The sequence below is a fragment of the Arvicola amphibius genome, chromosome 9, assembly GCF_903992535.2.
Source record: "Arvicola amphibius chromosome 9, mArvAmp1.2, whole genome shotgun sequence".
In the NCBI taxonomy this organism is placed as follows: Eukaryota; Metazoa; Chordata; class Mammalia; order Rodentia; family Cricetidae; genus Arvicola; species Arvicola amphibius.
The window spans coordinates 79,352,785-79,374,836 of NC_052055.2; the positions used below are offsets into that span (position 1 = coordinate 79,352,785).

The following is a 22,052-nucleotide window of genomic DNA, read 5'->3' on the forward strand; positions in this document are numbered from 1 at the left end:
ATATTTTGCAAATTAGAAGAGCAGTGCACAATGCATAAGAGGTTACACAGACATATATAGTTTCCTTCTTGAGAATGACTACATAGAAACATAGCATGATAGGTGATATTAGATCTATAAATTCTATTTATCAGAGACCACTTTTATTCTACACAGAATCAACCCCAGGGAATGGTATCACCACAGTGGTCTGGGTCTTCCCATAACAATTCACTTCACACAGGAAAAACAAATCTCCACGGACATGCCCATCGGCCAACCTGTTTAGACAATCTCTTGAGACTCCCTCCCAGGTGACTATAGACTGTGTTGAGTTAGTAATTAAAACTACCCATTAGGGATGGAGAAATGGCTCAACATTTAAGAGCACTTGCTGCTCTTGCAGAGGACATGGTTTTAATTCCCAATACCCACATGGTAGTTCATAACCAAGTCTAACTCTGATTCCAGGAAATCTGATATCCTCACCCTTTTCTGACCTCTGAATACCAGACACACACGGTACATATACATGCTTGTAGGTATAACACTCACACACATAAATCTCTTTGATCACCAAATAAAGCTGAAGGGTTTTCAGAGAAATACCTAATAAATACTAAAATTTTTATTATTAAAAATAAGTCTTCCCAGACAGTTTTGTGGCATACACCTTTAATCCCAGTACTCTGGAGGCAGAGATGTGGTATATGAGTTCCTTCTGTTTGTGTGTTGCTTTCATTGGTTAATGAATAAAGAAACTGCCTTGGCATTGTTGATAGGGCCGAACTTAGGTAGGCAGAGAAAACAGAACTGAATGCTGGGAGGAAGAAGGGCAGAGTAGAGAAGCCATGGATCCTCCTCCACCTCAGACAGATGCTGGTTAGAATCTTGCCAGTAAGCCACAGCCACGTGGCAATACACAGATTAATGGAGATGGGTTAATCTAAGATGTAATAGTTAGCCAATAAGAAGTTAGAGCTAATGGCCAAGCAGTGTTTTAATTAATACAGTTTCTGTGTGGTTATTTCTGGTGTAAGCTAGCCTGGCAGCTGGGACAAAAAAGTGGCCCTCTCCCTTACAACAGAGGTGGGCGATTCTCTGCGAGTTTGAGGTCAGCCTGGTATACATAGCAAGTTCCAGTACTGCAAAGGTTACAAAGAGAAGTACTGTCTCAAATCAAATGAATAAATAAACAAGCAAGACCAAAATAAAAATAAGTTTCTAAGAAGAAAATAAAACGTGGTCACTCCGGGCACTACTCTAGAATTACAGCCATGGCTCTGTAAACCTGAGAACATCAAGTGACATTTCTAAACTTGACTCTGATAGATGCCCAGACTATAAAACAAGTCACATAGTCTTCATTTTTGTATTAATTTTTTTTATTACAGGAAAGAGTTAAGTCAGGAAATTAGAAAAGCAATCCCACAGCCTACCCTAAGTAAAAGACTTTTCTTTAAACTGTGTCCTGGAGCCCATTGTTTCACTAATATGCATATGCGAGGAGGCTCATTGTCTCCTAGTCTTCAGGATCAATGTAGGTGTAGCACAGGGCCCATGTCACCTCATTAAAACTTGAAAATCTTCCTTGTTTTTAGTATGCTTTTCTCATCAACAGGAGGCTGCCTCTGGCTGCCAGGCTGCAGAAACTTCTTTATGGTGGGCATGTCACTGATTCGGGTTTTCAGAGCCTGCAGAGAAAAAAATAAAAAAAATAAACTATAGCCTTATGGAGGAGTGCAAAGATAAAGGCAACCTGTAGCACAGCCTAGGGACGGCTGAATTTCCTCCACCAGCTTGAGTGTGGCAGCTACGAGAGGCAAGGACAAGGGAAATAAGACGAAGAGGCAGAACACTGTACATGAAGCCAACTAGCACTTTGTATGGTTTGTTAAGGCTTTACTGAGTTCCGTCACCCCTTAAAGTCTTCCTTACACCCTACCCTTGTAGTTCAGACTCTGGGAAGAATTCAAGGAAGAAAACCAGTCTGTCATATATCGACTCAGGGAAACCTGAGCTGGAACCAAGGACAGGAAATACTGAGTAAATATTAACAAATAAAACAAATATCTTACTGTGTTATCTGATATGGTCATCTTAAAACAGAAATTGAAGAGAGTAAGCAAGTACTTGGGGACTCATGATACACCCTTGAATGAAGAGTGTCATAAAAGATAACAGGGAGGAGCCAGGCAGTGGTGGTACATGCTTTAATCCCAGCACTCAGGATGTAGAGGTAGGCGGATCTCTGTGAGTTCGAGGCCAGCCCTGGTCTACAAAAACTAGTTCCAAGACAGGCTCCAAGCTTCAGAGAAACCCTGTCTGGAGAAACAGCAACAACAACAACAACAACAATAAACGCAAATCAACAGCATTAGAGATGAAAACATGGGTAGTATAATGGATTATAATGAAATTACAATGATCATTAAGAACATTTTGAAAAGATATTCCATAGATGAATAACTAGACATGTTATCTGCCAAAATCAAATCAAAGAATGTAAGCCACTTAAACAATCCTCAAAAAAAAAAAAAAAAAACGAAGGTAATTTAGAATCTCCCAACAAAGCAATCCCAGGACTGCATGAATACCACTGCTGAATCCTACCAAACCTTTAAGGATGACTTAACACTAATGCTTCACAGATGACAGAAATAGAAGGTGAGGGACATTACAACACGGATCCTATCAGTTCAGTCAGTATTAGACTTCTGTAGTGGGCACTCCTCTGCTGCTGGGATAAAACACCATGATCGAAACAGCTTATGGGGAAAGAGTTTATTTTGGCTTGTGATTCCAGATCCATAGGAGTCTATCATGGCGGGAGGCATGCACCAGGCAGTAGGCATGGTGACCAAAGCAGGGTGCTGAGAGCTCACATCTTCAACCCCAAGAATGAAGAGAGAGCAAACTGGATGTGGGGTGAGATTATAAATGCCCTAAAGGGCACTCACTCCCCGGGTGACATTCTTCCCCCAGCAAGGCCCACACCTCTTATACTTCCCCAAATAGTGTTACCAACTGAGAACCGATTTTTCAGATATCTGAGGGGGTATATTTTCATTTAGAGTGCTATACCGATATCAAAACCAGATTAAGAGCCGGGCGGTGGTGGCACACGCCTTTAATCCCAGCACTGGGGAGGCAGAGACAGGCAGATCTCTGTGTGTTTGAGACCAGCCTGGTCTACAAGAGCTAGCTCCAGGATAGGCTCTAAAGCTGTAGAGAAACCCTGTCTCGAAACCCCCCTCCCCAAAAAAAAACCAGGTTAAGGACAACACCAAAAACTGAACAAGCAAATGAATGAAGAAACTGCCCACGACTCCTACAGTACAATTTCTCAATATACATAGACATAGAAATTGTCAATAAATGTTTATGGTGGCTTCAACAAAGCATTTGGTGTGAGTCTCACACCATTTTGCTGGTATAGCCCACCACGAGGCCAGACAGCAGAAACTACATTGGCTATGACTCTGTGAATGGGTGTATGGGAGGTGTTTGTCAAATGCATGAGCATCTGAAAGGAATGAATCCCAACAGTCCCTCCACACATGTATCGGTCTTTTGTTTGATTTTATTGATTGTCTGGCAGATGGGCTGTCTCGTCTACTGAGCTGATGGACAGACATAGCAGCTTCATAACCAAGAAAGATTGGATCAAAGGGAGTATCTGTGTCCCTCTGTTGGCAGACCCAACAGGCTGGGAAGTAATTGGGCTGGAAGAGTTAAAAGGTGCACCAGGGATTGGAACAGGTGCATACAGCCTGCTGTGGTGAATATTTTGTAAGATAGTTAGCCTATTTCTATTTCTATCTAAGCTAGCTAAGATCAGATGTATGATGTGAAACGTGTGTGGTCTTTTCAGTCTGAAACCACCATTGTCCATTTGCTTGCCCTCTCTCCCTCCGTCCGTCCATCCCTCCCTCCCTCCATCTCTCCCTCCCTTCCTTCCTCTCTCCTTCTATATGTAAACATTTTTATAATTTAAATAGAAAGTGTTCTTTGCCACTCAAGGTTCCAATCCTTGAAACGGTTCGTACTACTTCATGGCATTCGAGCTCACTAGCTCTTTGTGGGCAGTGTGGGAGTAAAGTGGTGACAGGTTTGTCATGTCCTCTAGAGAAGTCTTAGTGAAACACAGAAATGTTCTGGAGCTGTTTTTTTTTTTTTTTTAAATGTCAATTCCCAATCTAATTTAAGGACACATTAAGATCATATACTCTGCTTCTTTCTGGAGACGCAAAGTTGGTTCTGTATATACAAATCAATAAATATGACAACGTGGGACAGTTACAGGGGACTTTTGTTCACCCCTAACAGATGAAATTAGGACATTTGAAGGAGAATGAATGGAACTGGAGATCACCGTGTTAAGCAAAACAAACTAGGCTGAAGAGGACAGAAGAACATGTGTCACTCACATGCAGAAACTGGGTTTAAATGCATGGATGTCAATGTGTTTTATATGTGTGACATGAATATAGAAAATGTATTGTGGGGGGTTAAAAGAAGAGGAAGAGCTGGGCACTGTGACTCATGCCTTTAATCCTAGCATTTGGGAGGCAGTGACAGAGCGGTTACATAGAGAAATGCTGTCTCAAAAACACTAAAAAAAAAAAGAAGAAGAAGAAAAAGGAGGAGGAGGAGGAGGAGAAAAAGGAAGAGGAAGAGGAAGAGGAGGAAAAGGAGGAATTTTACATCTATTTTGCTGAGAGCAATGATGACATATGCCTTTAATCCCAGGACTTGGGAGGTAGAGGCAGGCTGATCTCAGTGAATTTGAGACCAGTCTGGTCTACCAGGTGAGTTCCAGTACAGCTAGGAGTGTACCTTGTCCCGAAAGACCAAAAAAGGAAAAAAAATAAAACAAAACCCCTAAAACTAAAAATGAATGAATGAATGAATGAATGAATGAATAAATAAATAAATAAATAAATAAATAAATAATGGAGAGGATAATGAGGAGTAGTGGAATATATTAAGGAACGCAAAAGTGGAATTATTTCAGGTGGTAAGGGGTCTGTCTAGTCAGAGGCAGAAAGGGGATGGGACAGTCATAATGGAACCCATTTCTTTGAAAAGAAGAAAAGACCATAAACATTACACCAATCAAGTGTCAATAATAACCAAACTTTTACACTGAGATAAAGACAGTTTTGATGTGCATGTGTGTGCGTGCACATGTGTGGGTGTCTATACCAGAGGGAAATCGATATTTGACAAGTAGGGGTGAAAGCTGAGGTCAGACGGAGAGAGACCAGTCTGATGAACTCGGCAAAGACAAAGCCCCACCTAGGATGCGGAACATGCAGGGACCAAGACAACAGATGTCGATGGGATAAGAGGGCGGATGGGGAGGAGTTGCTGCGTCCTCTGGGATAGCATCCAAATAGTTTTCTTACAGAACAAGATTTCCTGAAGGCCTTAGAACAATGCCTGTAAGTTCAGTTTTGAGTCCAAGGGATAAGTGTGCAGGCCTGAAGAAGGTTAGAGATCACATGCTACCTGTCTGAGCCTAAACATCAGATCCCTGGCGGGGAAGTGTAAGACAGCTCACCTGAAGCAGGGGGAAGTTGGCTATGATGTTGGGATCCAGCTCTTCCATGTTGTAGATCATTTCCACCAGGTGAATATCAGCCTTGCTCAGCTTGTTGCCAACGAGGTAGTCCTGCCCATGGCTCTTTAACACCTGGAGAATTCAAGAGAAGACTTCCTGAACCCACAGAGCCAGGATGGGGTCCCCTGCTACTTCCTGTTGGGACCCTAACTCTAAGCATCGTTCTGTTAGTAGACTGGGGCTCTGGGGTTCAAATTAGTAATTAAGCAGGAGACCCTGAAGACTGGCACCAACTCCCTTATAAAAGGATGTGGAGGATTCCTTAACCCATTGGCTCAGTGAGGACGCTTCTAGAGGTTGGCTCCCCATGAAACAGGAATCAGGCTTTCATCAGCAACTGCATCTGCCAGCACTTTGATCTCCTTTCCAGGCTCCAGAATAGTTAAAACATAACAGTGGTTGCACAACTCACACAGTGTATGACTTTTTTGGTGTGGCAATAGCTAGACCACACTCTAATTTTGGGGTCACATACCAGATATTTATATTACAATTCATAACAGTAGCAAAATAACAGTAGCAACAGAAATAATTCTATGGTTGGGGGTCACCACAACATTAAAAACTGTATTAAAGGGTCCATGCCTTAGGAAGGTTGAGAACCACTGCTCTAAACTCTTTTTACAGAGCCCTGAAAGTCTTTTTTAATGCCATCCCTTTAAAGCATGCTATTCAGCAGCCCAGCCCGATTTCTCCTGTCTCAGCCCCCTGAGTGCTGGGCTTACAGGTATATGGCATCATGTCCCCACCAGTATTATCAGTCTTGAAGTACAAACAGCTTCTGCAAACCTTTTCAAAGGCAGGAAAGTAGCGGTTTGTTGCTTTCTCTTTCATCAGGGCAATATTTGCTTCTTTGACCCCAGGTGGGTCGAATGGGTAAAGAATAAACATCTCATTCAAATCGGCTAAACCTTCCGAATACATATCAATCCTGAAAGACAAGAACACCACAACTGTCCACCACGTCCTGCCTGACATTTTTTAGTTTGAAAACCTTAAGAGAACAGAGCATCGGTAGACACCACCCCCACCTCCTGCCCCTTCCTCTTGGGCTTTGTCAGACATTAGCTATGACTTTATTTGCAGGTTTAGTTTCTTAGAGAAATCTGTAAGGAACACACGTGTCTAAAACCTTTGTTGTATATGTGGCCAAGTATAACTAGAAGCTACGTGGACTTCTCCAGAGTTGGTATGGGGAGAGAAGTTGGTAGGACTCATACATCTACCAACAATATTGAAATGGATTCCCTCATCTGCTTTGAATTATTCTGTGAACAAACAGGGTGTGGGTATCAGCAGTAAAACCTGAGAGCTCACCAATCCCTGGGAGAACTCAGGTGCTCCTTGGTTCCTTTCCTGCCACACAGTCCACATTCTTTTAATGCTACAAGTTCTCTCGATCACTCTAGAGTTTCAAGCTTTGCATATGTCTTTTATTCTTCTGGGGCTATTTTCTGTAACGCGTACTATCTAGGCCAAGTGTGGCATATGTAGGTCTAATTTCACCCGCATGCATGTAGATAGCCGTGACTCCAGCGTAGGTGTTTGCGTCTGTTGCAAAGCAGCCGAGTGGATACACATGCACGGGTGCCCAGGCTCTCGCTTCTATTCGATTGCACTGCATCCGGTTTCACGCCAGTCCCATACTAGCTTGGAGACCACCGCTGTGTGGCACATTTTGAAGTCAGTACTGTGATGCCCAGTTTTGCTATTTCGGGGGTTCTTCACATAGCATATCTTTTAATTGGGAAGTTTAATCCATTCACCTTCCAGGTTGGGACCAAGATGCAGACACACACTCATAGTTCTGTCTTCCTAGTTGTACTGCCTGCCCGTGCATTTCCCTTTGTGTTCAGCTGTGTCCTGACGGTTTTCTATTGAGGCTGGAACTGACTCCCCCCTTTTTCCTTTGTGGCTCTGCTCTACCTTGACCTTTTGCACTCACGTTGGCTTTCCTGATGGAAGTGATTGACACTATCCTTGGGATCCTGTAAGCATGCGCAGTAGGACCAAGCCTCTAATGATGAACTCCCTTGGTTCTGCTCCTGTTGGTCTAGTAGCTTCTCTCACAGGTTTCTGACACACGTTTGTCTCCATGTCCTTTCATTTCTGACAGGCTAGCTGTAAGAGGCCTCAGAGATCTGCTCTGTTGAACTTATCTGGAATCTTTTCATATCAACATTTCCTATCAGATTTTACTTTCTTTAAAAAAAATTGTGTGTGTGTTTGTGTGTGGTGTGTGTGTGTGTACTCCCTCATTGATGTGGGATTCCCCTCTGTATGCTGTTAATATGTTTTATTATTATTGGTTAATAAAGAAGCTGCTTTGGCCTGTGGCAGGACAGAATAGAGCTGGGCAAGAAAGCTAAACTGAATGCTGGGAAAAAGAAGGTAGAGTAAGGGAGGCAGACATCCTGGAACTTTACCGGTAAATTACAAGCCTCATGGTAAAATACAAAATAATAGGAATGGGTTAATTTAAGATGTGAGTTGGTTAATAAGAAGTCTGAGCTAATAGGCTAAGCAGTGTTTTTTGTTCTTGCATTTTCTTTTTTTAAATTAATTTATTTTGAATTAAAAATTTCCACCTCCTCTCATTTTCCTCCCCCTCCCCCACTCCCCCATCCCCTACTCCTCCCTCTCCAGTCCAAAGAACAGTTAGGGTTCCCTGCCCTGTGGGAAGTCCAAGGTCCTCCCCCCTCCATCCAGGTCTAGGAAGATGAGCACCCAAACAGACTAGGCTCCCACAAGCCAGTACATGCAGTAGGATCAAAACCCAGTGCCATTGTCCTTGGCTTCTCAGTCAGACCTCCTTGTCAGCCATGTTCAGAGTCCGGTTTGATCACATGCTATATCAGTCCCAGTCCAGCTGGCCTTGGTGAGGTCCCATTAGATCAGCCCCACCATCTCAGTGGGTGGGCGCACCACTCGCGGTCCTGACTTCCTTTAAACAGTGTTTTAATTAATATAGTTTCTGTGTGATTATTTCAGGACTGGGCAGCCAGGAATGAACAAGCAGCTTCTGCCTACTCCTCATCAGTGTATGTGCATATGGAGGTCAGAGGTCAATGCTCAGTATATTTTTCAATTGCCTTCCACCTTTAATGAGTTAGGCTCTCAAACAAACTTGGAGCTCAAATGTTTCTGCTAGACCCGTTGCAAGCACCTGGGATTCACTGGTTTCTGCTGCCCGGCCCTGGAATTACAGATGCATACTGTTGCACACGGCCTTTATATGGGTGCTGGATATCGCACCTTCAATGTGCATGCTTGGACAGGAGGTCCTTTACTGACTGAGCTATGCCCCTGGCTACCACACTTGACTGAATGTTATTGAAACAGTTCTACCACAACTGGGAAGCAACCTGCCAGGATTGGTGGCACTTACTCAATCTAGCTGCTATAGTTCTATGTGACATGAGTCAAGGGACACCAAAATCTTGGGCACCTCAATTCTAAAGACTGGGCTAGTCTATATAATTGTCTAGTAGCTTAGTTCCCTGGTCCTGACCATGATCCTTCTTGGACACTAAAGTCGGCAGATGAAATTTTTCCATGGCCACTCCATCTCTAGACTCCATGTAATGAGCATCCAGCTTCTGCAAAGCCTGAGCTCCTGGAGAAATGGCTTCACTGTTCTCCTGAATTCAAAGCTGATGGGAGTTCTCAAGCCTCTAACCCTGTGCTGTGTCTCAGAACGTCCTTGGCTATCATGGCCACCAGGATCCACTATAACATTACTAATCCCTCATCTCCACAGGACTCTGCTGTACTTCAACCCAGTATAAATACCAAGGCAAGCCTACTGGTGGCCATGACCCCCTGCCATTGATCTGATCATTCAATGAAGGACTTAAATCCTTCTCATGATATCCATTGGTATCAGAATAGAAATATACTGTACAGGGCTCTCTCCTTCACGTCCTTCCCATAGAGGTTGTATTTGCTGGAAAAGTAGTTGAGAATGGCTCTGGTCTGTACCAGCTTCATTCCATCCACCTCCACCATGGGCACTTGTTGGAACATCAAAACTCCATCTTTTGAGAAAAGAAAACGGAAAGAGAGAGTTAAGAAAACAAAATCTGTGGGTTCAGGAGAGGTGGGTCAGCAGTTAAGAGCATTGGCTGCTCTTCCAGAGCTCCTGAGTTCAATTCCCAGCAACCACATGGTGGCTCACAACCACCTGTAATCAGATCTTGTGCCCTCTTCTGGCCTGAAGGCATACATGCAGGCAGAACACAGTAGACATAATAAACAAACAAACAAACAAACAAAACAAACAAACAAAGCAAGCTTTAGAAAATATCCAGATTTTTAGCTTGGTGCTTTTAATCCCCACACTTGGGAGGCAGAGGCAGGCAGATCTCTGTGAGTTCAAGGCCAACCTGGTCTACAAAAGCTAGTGCCAGGCCTGCTAGTACTGTTACACAGAGAAACCCTGTATCAAAAAACAAAAACAAAAACAAAAATCTGTGTGTTGTACATAAGCTTTCAGAATCAAAAGTTAAAAAACACAAAAGGAAAAGCATCTCCTAGTTCTCCTACTCCCCCAACCCCTGTTCAGTAACTTGCTCATTCATTTCAGTCTTTGTTACCTATCCAGACATATGCTAAGGAACTTCTGTTTTTTCATGTTGACTTCTGCTCATAGCTATTTTTAGGAAAGTAGGACAGAATGCAATAAGGTAATCAACTGATAGTAAGGTTGGTCCAGAGAACAATTTCTAGGTAGGGTTCTTGGGTGCTCTTCCAATCATAGCACCAGGCAGTGGGTCCCAGGAAGCCACAAGTGCCCAGCCCCATGACTGCTACCCATTCCTGTTTCTTTACCTTCTCACACTCTAGTCTGAGAGTCCAGTACTTCAGAGCCTTTTCACTATACGGCCTTAAGGACTAGCAGGGAGTTAACTAGTCAAGCCACCAGACTGAAGAACTCAAGGTGAGTGCTGTGCTTGCTTCTTTTCTCTTCCCTAAGGCAGCAAGTCAGCAGCATGGAACCCTGAGCTCTCTACAGCCCAAGAAAACTGGAGAAGAAGGGGGAAGTCAGGGGAAGGCACTGGGGATGTTTCATTAGCAAATACTCAGAGGCCTAGCCCTTTTTACCATTAAGTAAGTCTCAAATCTGCCCTAAGAACCCTTTTCCTTCATATTTTTCCTACTCTCTCCTTTCTGGCATCCCTGGGAACCTTATAAACACACCCACATGATCTGGAGTCTAACACATCTGTAAGACATCCCTGTCTGGAGTCTTCAGGAGCTTGGACTTACCACTTCTTAACTTCTCCAAATCTTCATTGGTGTGTATAAATTTCTCTTCATACTAGAAAGCAGGAACAGCAAAGGGTTGTAAGTTTTTCTTTAGTCTTGTAGGCTTCTTAACTTGCATGCATTCTCAACACTTTGGGGGATGGCAGTATGTGCAAAAATCTCCTTATAACTGTTTGGAATACTCATCTGACTTGTCAAGAGAGCACAACTCACAGCGTGTAGCTGCTCATCCTAAAGGTTGTTTCACTTCCACCCAGCTCCCCACCAAGAACTATGGCAACTTCCCAATCTGGGAGGGAGTTCACACTAAGGGAAATCCAACACAAGTCTTCTCATGGTGAAATTGTAAGATCACTTGAGTCTCCTTCTCCAAGTGAGATCATTGGGTCTGCAGCACAAGATGTGACGTGGACCAACAGTCCCTGTCCTAGTTAGCTTTAGCTGTTGAGCTGACACAGCCCAGAGTTATTTGAGGGAATCTCAATTGAAGGTTCTCCTTGATCAGACCGGTTCATGGACATGTCTGTAAGGTATTTCCTTCATTGCTAATTGATGTATCCCAATCCACCATAGGTGGTGCTATTCCTAGGCAGGCACGTCTGAGCTACAAAAGGAAGCTAGCTAAGCAAGTCAGTGCAGCACTTCTCCAGGGGGTTTGCCTGAGTTCCTACCTCAGCTTCCTTCAAATGATTGGGTTTGACATGTAAGCCAAATAGACCCTTTCACCCAAATTAAGTCTTAGCCAGTGCTTTGTTTTTAAGTTAAAGAAACTATGTATATAGATGTTTTGCTTGAATATGTATCTGTATATCACCTATATGCCTGTGTCTTCAAAAGCCAGAAGGGGGCATCAAATCCTCTAGAACTAGAGATACAGATACTGTGTATCTGTGTTAGGAATCAAACCTGGATCCTCTGGAAGAGCAGCCAATGCTCTTAACCACTGGGCCATCTCTCCAGCACCTAGTCAGTGAATAATGCACCTAGTCAGGGAATTATCATAGCAACAGAAAACAAACCAGGACAGTGTCTATAAGACCTAGCTTATAATTTACATGACTGCTGTGGGTCGTCACACAGTATGTCACACAGTATGGTATTAACTAGAATTTCCTCTCCTGGAATTCATGATAGAATTCTCAGTTTAAAGAAAGGTTCATAGTGCTCATAGGAAAACAGTAAAAGGATCATGATTTTAGTGATCTTCTGTGGTTGGTTGGACGTTTCCTAAGAATATTAACCAAGGTTGGCAAGATGGCTTAGTTGGTAATGGCAGTTGCTGCCATGTCTGATAACTTGAGCTCGACCCTTGTGGCTTGTGAGGTTGAGGAATAGAACAAGCAACCACAAGTTATCCTCCAGACTCTACCTGTGCATCCATAACATGTGTATGCACACACATGAAAACACACAAACAAAATAAAAAATGTGAAAAAAAATGGTTCTGATGATGGCACAGGTTCATTATAACCCTACATATTTTTGTGTTTTTCTGACCTTGAAGTCATTATTAAATCTCACTCTCAGTACAGTTATATGACCTATAATTCATTTTGTTATGGAAAATAATTCACTAAGCCATTCAAACCACTTACAAATATTCAGGTGTGTGTGTACTCTAGACAGATGATGTATCTGAATTCTAATGATGCCTTGCTATTTCCTCACACTATGATTTCATTTCCTTATTCCTTAAAGCAACTGAATATTGGTGGCCATCTTCTCTGCTTTTTATCTGCCTCTAGAAATTAAAGCTCATTCTGAGAACAAGCACTTTATTATGAAAGGCCACCATGACAGGCTGTCAGAGACAGACCCCCATGCTCTGAGTAGTAGCCGGTATTTGTTACAAATGCAATCAGTTTGGCCAGATATGGAGGGAACATGCCTACACAATGGCTCCATTCTGGAATTGAGGCAGGAGGATGATAAGTTCATGGCCAGCCTTGGACACACTGCACACTGTATAAAAACCCTCAGTTAGGGAGTTAAGATGTCTCAGTGGTTTAGCGCTCTTCCAGATGATCCCGGTTCAATTTACAGCACCTATATGTTGGTTCACAACTGTCTGTAACTCTAGTTCTGGGGATCTGATGCCCTCTTCTGGCCTTCAAGAGCATCAGTCATGCTTGTGGTTCAGACATACATCCACACAAATAAAATAAAAACCTCAAATGCCTTTATACCTTTTATACTTATATCATATATCAAATATTATTATATTTGAGTTAGTAGAACCTTTCAAAACTAGAGTCATTAGAAACAATTACGAGTATTTCTGCATTTCGATGCTCATACGATTCATGGTCTAGGCTGTAACTCATAAATAGCTGTGCGGTTTGAGCACAATCATTGAAGACCTCACAGTATTTGTTCCTTCATTTATGATACGGAGAGTGTTTTCTGTTCATCTATTATTTTATTTTATTTTTTTTTTTTAATGTGAGACAGGTCCCACTATGTTGCTCAGCTAGGCTCAAGTAATTCTCCTCCTACTTCAACCTTCTAAGTGGCTGGGCCATAAGCACCTGCCACTGACTGCACCCAGCTGAGCTGAGAGTTTTCAAAATTCAGTATATGGCTTTCCCCACATCACATATAATTCTGGCTGCAGAGGCTGTGATGATTTATTATAAGTCTAAGTAGTGATAGACAGGAATATTTTCATCGCTGGCCTCTTGGTGGAATGCTTAACTGTAGATACACACTGTCACAGTACATTAGATGACAGAGACAGTGAGGTATTGAATGTCACCAATTAGCCAAGCCTTCACTCAGGAAACACATAGGGGACATGGGTGATGAGCAGTCATTGGAAGTGGGTCACCAAGCTTGGATGAGTTGGTGAGTTTGATGGTTATGGTGGGGATGAAGGAAAGGATGGGCCTGTCATGATCAGCCTTTGGACACAGAAGACCCAGAAGGTCTGAACAAGGGTCCAAGGCAGCTTGAGCTCAGCTCCCTTTTCCCTGGGGTAGACAAGAGGAGGCCTAGCTACTGAGTTCATGGCTTCTACTTCACTCTTCTGACTAGAACTCCTTGCTGCAGAGGCTGAACCGTAAGGCAGACATCTGAATGGTGGGAAAGCAGATTCCTCATGAAAAGAGCACAGGGTGGAAGGGCACTCCGTCTATATCCGTGGACTGCTTTCTCTGAAACCAGAAAGGATCAAGCTGAAGTCCCAGTCATGCCAGGAGCAAAGATGAAGTGCATTCTTCGGGGTCAGGGAAACAGGCTCCAGGAGGCTGGAGGAAGCACCGCAAGCCTCCCTCTCAGGACACTTCCTTAACTCTGAGTCATTCTTCCCATCTTCTATCCAAGGACAAAATCTGAGTCTGCCATTTCCACTCAAGGAAAATCCCTCCCAGATAACAGGCAACCCACGGAGAGGTGTTTTACACAGTGATGCCTCTAGAAGGCAGCACTCAACAGGGCCATACAGAAAAGTACCAGCACCTCTTAATAATTTCAGACCTGTTCTTTTAAAACTGTGAAATGCTTGAGTGTTCTAGATGTTCCACCATTCATTTAAATCTCCTCTTTAAAACTGCACGTGGTAATGTATAGCTGTATTCAAGAAGCTAAAATAGGGAAATTGCTGGAATTTGAGGTCAACCCAATCTACACATTGAGTGAGAGCCATTAAAGAAAACCCTCTCACAATGGGCCACTTTTTTAAAAACCACTTTGCAGTTCCACAGATATGTAAGATGCTGAATGGAGCGGTAGAACCAACTAACTGTCTTCCTCACTGTGCATCCTCAGGACTTAAAGAACCTGGCACTTACTAAGTGCTCAAGAAAATAATGTTGCCAGGCAGTGGTGGCTCAGGCCTTTAATCTCAGCACTTGGGACACAAAGGCAGGTGGATATCTGTCTGTTTAAGACTAGCTTGGTCTATGTAGCTAGTTCTAGGACAGCTACACAGAGAAACTCTGTCTCAAAAAACAAACAAAAAAACAAAAAAAAGAGAAAGAAAGAAAGAAAGGAAGGAAGGAAGGAAGGAAGGAAGGAAGGAAGGAGGAAGGAAGGAAGGAAGGAAGGAAGGAAGGAAGGAAGGAAGGAAGGAAGGAAGAGAACGTTTATACAGGTATACATGTCCCCACCCTGAAAAAGCAGAAAGAAGCAGTCTATTGCTGCCTACTCCTGCCTGTTTCTCAACTCGGGTTTGCGTTTTCACTTTGCTTTCATTTGTCAAAATTTGACATATTAATTCTTTGCTACAGTGATAATAACTACAATATATTGTTGTCCTTTGGGGCCCTTTCTCTTAGGATGTGCTGAGCAGTTCTCTCAAAATGCCTCTTACATTGTCCAAACATCAGATACAATGTATTTTGTCTCTAGTTCAATATGTTCTCTACACTATAAGAACTCTTTCAGGCGAGAAACCTCCCACAAAGACATGACCACATCTGAAACAATAATAACTCAAATATCCAATATTCATAATTCTAATTCTTATATAAATGCCACGAGCTACTACTTGTTTGTTGGGGAATTTTATTTTAAGCTGTGTGACTTTCTGTTTATGCTGCATTTGTTTAACTCTGTGAAGCTGTGATTCTTTGCCTGTCTAAAGTACCTGATTGGCCTAATAATGAGCTGAATGGCCAACAGTGAGGCAGTGGCGAGGATAGGTAGGGCTGGCAGGCAGAGAGAATAAAGAGAAGGAGAAACGAGGAAGGGAGGGAGCAAGGAAGACAAAAAAAAGGAAAGGAGGACATCAGGGGCCAGCCACCCAGCCAGAAATGGAGTAGGAAGGAAAATAGGTACATAGGAACAGAGAAAGATAAAAATCCCAAGACTAAAAATAGATGGCATAATTTAAGAAAAGCTAGAAACAAGCCAAGCTGAGGCCAGGCATTCATAGCTAAGACTAAGCCTCTGTGTGTGATTTACTTGGGAGCTGGGTGGTTAGCCCCCGGAACATCTAAAGAGTCCAGAAGAGTAAAATACTAACAACACTTGGTTATTTTTATTTTTTATTTTAAACGTTATTATACAAAAAATTATAAATAAAAGAAAAATCACATGCCTGTCAGAGTTTTCTTTTCCACCCTGTCTCCATGCAAACGTGGTGTACATGTTTTGACTAAGGCTTTGGAGTTCTTTCCTGTGTGTGCTGTGTGAAGAAAACAGTCTCATGGTTTGTAATGTCATATCTGTTCACGTGTGTCTTTAAAACTGATAATTCTAATTTAAGGTATGAGTCCGTTTTTATTCCTCAGGGTCACCCTCTAGAGCACAGCCTACACTGAACTTGGCAATCCTCCTGCCTAGACTGCTCAGATTAAATGTATACCTTAACCCCAGGGCACAGTTCTTAGGGATTGTGCAACAGGAAACACCTCCTGACTGATGTGAGAAAAACATCCCACACAGTCAGTTTTAGTTCCATCTGAGGATGCAAACCTTACCTCTACTCCAGCTGCAGCCAAGAGCCACCGGACAGACTCCATTCTACCCCGGGCCTCATCATAATGGAACAGAGGTTTTCCCGCCATGGTAGTAGCTCCTCGGAGTCACTAAGTATGGATAAATGAACGAATGAATGAATGTACAGAAGCTAAATGTACCTTGGAATTATGGTTAATAATAAAAGAGTACAGAAAAACTGTACTGTTGGAGAAGAAAAATTAGTGTAGAAGAACTATCTATCAGTTCTCCTCAAGGCTTCTAGGAATACTAGTCAGACTTTTGATGCAAATGCTCACCCTCTAAGGACCACCATCTTGAAATTGCACCAAACCACTCCCATTCCCTCACTTGGAGGATGTAAAACAGAGCAGCCTCAAGCCCACAGTGGAGGAGCCTGGGATCTGGCAAGCCTTGAAACCTGGAGACACCACTGACAAGGGGAAGGGGCCAGAACAAGGCCCCTCCCTAGCCCTTTGGCTCCTGTGTAGCTTTGTTCAGAAGGTCTAGCTCAGTTTCACTCTGGCTGGAGCCAAAGCCTAACTCTTCCCACTGCAGGAGGGGATTCTTTTTCTACTGCAACTAGATTTCCCACGTCTACACTGAGTTTTACTTCACAACCTAGGAGAAGGGCAGTCCCTACAGTAACTTTATATTGAGAGGAACATGACTGGTTTGTCTAGTGTCTGGAGAGGAACGGGCAGCTTGTCATTTCCATCCTCATTTAATTACTAGAAGAGACACTGGCATCTCTACAGATAAAATGATGTGGAAAACCTGACATTCACACACACTTCATTTCCACTAATGTGGAATTTCCCCGTCCACATGGTTTGCAAGCTCCACGTCATTATTTATTAGTGAATTGGAAAATACACCATAGGTTCTAAGTAGCATTTGCATTATAAATCATAGGAAATCTCAAGAGTGTGTCTTGTATGCTAAAGGTAAACAATCCAGGTTCCATTCATGTTGCACAACGCACCTACGGCTGGGGGAAAGATGAAAGAAGCACTCCTCATTGGTAGTAGCCATAGGGGTTCATGCAGCTTGTTGTTTCCTGCAGTGCCCCCACATGACTGACTTTCTAGGCCAAGGAGGTAATCTTTGTTTTAGGAGTCTGTGCCAATCACTGCAGGATATTAACTAAGCAACCGCCGGTATTATACTGTAGTCTCTCCCTGATGTAGGTGTGTCTTCTATCTATCTGATGATTTCATTGGTTAATTAATAAAGAAACGGCTTGGCCTGATAGGTCAGAACATAGGTGGGTGGAGTTATGGTTAATAATAAAAATTATTATTTTTAATAATAATTAAACAGAACAGAATGCTGGGAAGGAGGGAAGTTAGTCAGATGCCTGAAGCAATCGGCCATGCCTCTCCTCTCTGGGTCAGATGCGATGAAGCTCCGGCCCAAGATGGACGTATGCTAGAATCTTCCCAGTAAGCTACCACCTTGTGGTGCTACATAGATTATTAGATATGAGTTAAAGCAAGATATGTGAGAATTAGCTAATAAGAGGCTGAAACTAATGGGCCAGGAAGTGTTTAAAAGAATACAATATGTGTGTTGTTATTTTGGGGCATAAGCTAGCCAGGCATGCGGGAGCCAGGCGGGACGAAAAGCAGGCCTGCCCGCAGCTCCTCACTACATCTCCCAACACTCATTTATGACAGCCAAAAATGCCTACAGCCTTTGTCCGCTGTTCTCTTGGTGCAGCACCACCTAGTCACTTCCCTTCAGGCTGAGACAGAATGGGCTCTGTTCTGAGCTGTCCAAGAGAAAGACTGGCATATAGAAAGGAGTCAGAAAGCACCTCAGACTGAGCCCAGGCCAGATGGGCAGCGGGCTCAGGCAAGCTGTGTGCAAGATGCATACATACATAAAAGGCAAGGTCAACAGCAGGCTCAGGCAAGCGTGCATGAGGTACACACACAAAAGCAAACCACACTTTTGGATTGTTGGGTTGTTCAGTCTTGCACACACACACACACACACACACACACACACACACACACACACACCTCTAGTTTACATGCAATCTACTAGTCTTTCTTCAAAGCCCAAAGCCATTTCCCTTCTACAACCCCGTGGGGCATTTCTTATGTATCAAGCAATGATGATGGACAGAGAGTGACACACCCACCTGATCCAGTTTCTGCACTATGATTTTTTTTTTTTTTTTGGTTTTTCGAGACAGGGTTTCTCTGTATTTTTTTTAGAGCCTGTCCTGGAACTAGCTCTTGTAGACCAGGCGCTAACTATGTTTAAATCCACTCCTGACTACGGACTTGTGTCCATGTGAGGAAACAGAATGTGCCCTGAAGTAGCTGTAGTTTTCCATTCAGAAGATATCATTGCCATAGCTTGTCAGAGATGGGTGACATCTGCCCGCATGAAAATAAAGCCCCAGCCTTTTGGAGGGGAGTACTCTGCCTGCGGAGTCAACATCATCCGGATCATCCGGCACTTTTCTTACCCCTCAGAGGTCAGGCTTCTTATCCTTCGATTACCGTTGCCCCTCGCCAGTGTCTAACAAACCTGCTTGAAAAGTTTGAGAGCTGAGTGGGCAGTTGAGAGTTCTTACTGTTCTTACAGAAGACCTGGAAATGGTTCCCATATCAGGTGGCCCACAACTGCTTATAACTGCAGTTCCCTGGGATCCAGTAAACCTCTTCTGACCTCCATGGGTGCCTGCACTCACACCTGAGTATTTCTGCACATAGACATTCATACACACACACACACACACACACACACACACACACACACACGCACGCACGCACACAGGCGTGCACGTGCAGTTATCAGCATCATGTGCCCTCCAGAGGCACCAGAGGTTATTTGAATTTCGGTTTACCCTGTGCAACTCCAAATTATTGTGTTTTTTTTTTTCCCACAAGGTCTGTCTGAGAGTCTGTGACTTTTCCTAAGTAAGACATAAGTCACATTCTTTCTTCTATTGGCAGTGACTCCAAGGCAATACCGACTCTGCTTGGTGGCTTACATACCAGGTCAAATGTAAGCATCCTCTCCTTTAGCTACTTTCCCCTCATAACTCCCTATGTACTGAGCTGCAAGGGCCCCGACAAGCTCTAGTTTTGAAGCTGAAGGGTCTAGACCCTCACCCAGCCCCCGCTTTGACCGCCCCCTGGATTTGGCAGATCGACTGCAGAAAAGACCCACCCAGCAAGATGTAAGCTCCTAGCTCAGCAGGATGTGCGAGCCCCCAACCTGGCCAGACCCTGCCCTAATTACTGGGAAGAAACAGCCCTGTACCCTCCAAATGGTAAAGAACCAATCAGAAGTAAGCTGGCAGGCTCTGGGCGTGCTTTACTGATAATGGTGGATGCAGTAAGCCCGCCTTCCCCGCCCCGCACGTGCCCCCACCCTGGCCTCCAGCCACAACCTTTCCGCAGCTCCTCTTTCGACTCTCAATATTGAAGGAGAGGGAAGAGGAAGGAGGAGGAAGGCTTAGTAACAGAAGGAGAAAGCAGGGAAGTTAATGAGCAGACGGAAAGGACTGGAAAGGTGGAGGGGAGGAAGAGGAAGAGAAAATTAAAGGCCCCTGAGAGGGCTTAGTTGGTACAACTGCTTGGCCCGCAAGCCGAACACCAGCGTTCCGCCCTCGGATCCTATGGTGGAAGGACAGAACCAACTACCCAAAGCAGTCCTCTGCGTACATATGTGTGCCTACACTTACACACATTGTAGGTAAACACTATGAAGTTCTGACAGCTCCAACAACGTGATAGCTCTTAAGGGCAAGAAACAACATCAGTACTAAGCGAGGCAATCAAATCAGCCAATAGACTACAGCCTAGCTAGTTAGCTAATAAATAATCAGTGTTTTGCTTTGATTTCATTTTTTTTCAAGAGAAGAGACAGTTTCTATTTTGTTCTCACTTGAATATTAACATTTTCTGTGAAAGCCGCATGAGGTCCATATTTCGATTCTGCCCTGCAGTCACGCACTTCAGCCTGGGCGCACACACCACAGGATTGTTAGTCTCAGATTGCAGGTGATAGCCCATCTACTTTTATCAACCCATCATGTTCTCTGCCCTTGTTTTCTAAGTCCCTGGTTGTTGCTTTCCTTTAAAAACTAATAAAGGAGTTCTAGAAAGAAGGAGCGGCAGAGCGCTTGCAGCTCTTGCAGAAGACCAGTGTTTGAACGCCAGCACCCACCTAATGAGACATGTGTTCCCCAAAACACCTCCAGCTCCAGCTTGGAGGGATCTGAAGACTTCTTCTGGGCTCCCATCCACAGTCACAGGCACACACAAATAAATACAATAAACCCTTTAAAAACGAATCTAAAATGTACATGCAGAGGGCAGCGATTATTGTGAAACCGCTATGCTCTTTTTTTATAATGAGACTAGGAGACAGATTGAGATAAAGGTTAGGGTTTAGAGAAACTGCTACCCAGCTCCCTAATTTGCTAAACCATTAAGCAAGCAAGGGTTCAAACTTTGTTATTTAAATTCTCCTAAACCCTAGGAGCTCGGGACTTTGCCAAACCCTGCTCGCAAAAGAAACTGAAAGTATCTCCACAACATAGAAAACTCCACGGTTAGGTGAAAATTTTTTCCACGCTTAAAAGTCTTCAAAGCAGGAAAAAGAAAAAAGAAAAGAAAAACCAGAGAACCGAGAGTGTCTTCGGAGCATAACACGGAAGTGGCTCTCATGAAGTCACAACTGCTGCGCTCCCAGTACTGGTCCTGCCCACGACTAAGTCTGTCCACTGTGTCCTAACGGGGGAGGGGCTCAAGGAGACGGGGCCACCCACGCCGGCCTGGCTTTCTGCTTAAGCCCACCAAACCAAAACAGAAAGATATAAAAGAGAGATAGGAACGTGGGGATGGGGGGGAGGGAATGGATGCTTATGACCAGGCCGGGTTACATACGCATATGAAATTATCAAAGAATAAATTCAACATTTTTTAATTTTAAAAAAGGCCCAAGCATTGCCGCAGGCCCTGTCCTCGTCCCTCCCCCTCTGTGAGTAGGAAAAGGGACTGCAGCTCCAGGAATGCGGGGTAAAAAGCAAGAAGAGGACGAGGCCGGTTGCCTCGGGAGATGCAACTGGAGGTCTGTAACTTGGCTGCCAGTGTTTTCCAGATTCCTCTCACATCCTCCCGGTTGCCCAAGTGTAGGAACAAGGCTTCAGTCCACCGTGCCTAGCCAATTTTTGTGAGGAAGTCACAGAAACCTAAGAGCCGGTAATAAGGATAATAAATTTCTCAGACTATTAGACTCCCATTTCCTCATTTTCTATAATCTTCTTTTGAACATTTCTGGAAATCCGTTGTCAAACAAATGGTAGGAAGGACTTCTGCCTTGCTCTCTAGGCACATGCACAAGAAAGCTCGGCGTAAGTGTAAAACACTCCTTCACGTATGAAGAACGTGAAGCTAAAGCACGTTTCTCAGCAGCTAAAAGGCAGGACATGCAGACCTGTAGGGAAAGCGATTCTGCCAGACTTACCTCGCTAGAAAATTCTCTGCTCCCTAAGCAGGAAAGAGACCCAAGTGCTTTTGTTTATAACTCAGTGTGAGTTCTTCTGAGAGAAGGGGGAGGAGTCCCGTTAGGGAGAAGCCACACCCACAGCGTTCGAGGCTGGAGGTTCTCTGTTGTTTGTAATTAGAAAGAAAAAGTGCTAAGTCATTCTAACTTTACAAAGCAACGGGTTAATATTTTGCTTTTCAAGGTTGACCACTAAATACTATAGATAATCTCAGCTACTTTTACGCTG

The 22,052-nt window shown here is 43.7% G+C and overlaps 1 protein-coding gene across 1 annotated transcript; it reads right to left on the reverse strand.

The window, feature by feature from the left end:
* Nucleotides 1–1,342: 1,342 nt before the first annotated feature.
* LOC119822623 (glutathione S-transferase A6) lies at nt 1,343–21,922 on the reverse strand. Its single transcript, XM_038342058.1, has 7 exons — nt 21,785–21,922; nt 16,294–16,401; nt 10,874–10,925; nt 9,510–9,642; nt 6,395–6,536; nt 5,546–5,677; nt 1,343–1,673 (listed from the first exon to the last, which is right to left on the reverse strand). Exons 2-7 carry the CDS (start codon nt 16,378–16,380, stop codon nt 1,551–1,553), a joined length of 669 nt encoding a protein of 222 aa, XP_038197986.1. The 5' UTR covers nt 16,381–16,401; nt 21,785–21,922; the 3' UTR covers nt 1,343–1,550.
* Between the last annotated feature and the right edge of the window lie 130 nt (nt 21,923–22,052).

Bases quoted from the DNA above. Each gene is read 5' to 3' on its own strand.
- LOC119822623 (XM_038342058.1), bottom strand. From the start codon at position 16,380: ATGGCGGGAAAACCTCTGTTCCATTATGATGAGGCCCGGGGTAGAATG. The intron at 10,926-16,293 runs GTAAGGTTTGCA...CCTGCTTTCTAG, and splicing joins TGGCTGCAGCTGGAGTAGAG to TATGAAGAGAAATTTATACA. The intron at 6,537-9,509 runs GTACAGTATATT...CTTGTCTTTCAG, and splicing joins GACGTGAAGGAGAGAGCCCT to GATTGATATGTATTCGGAAG.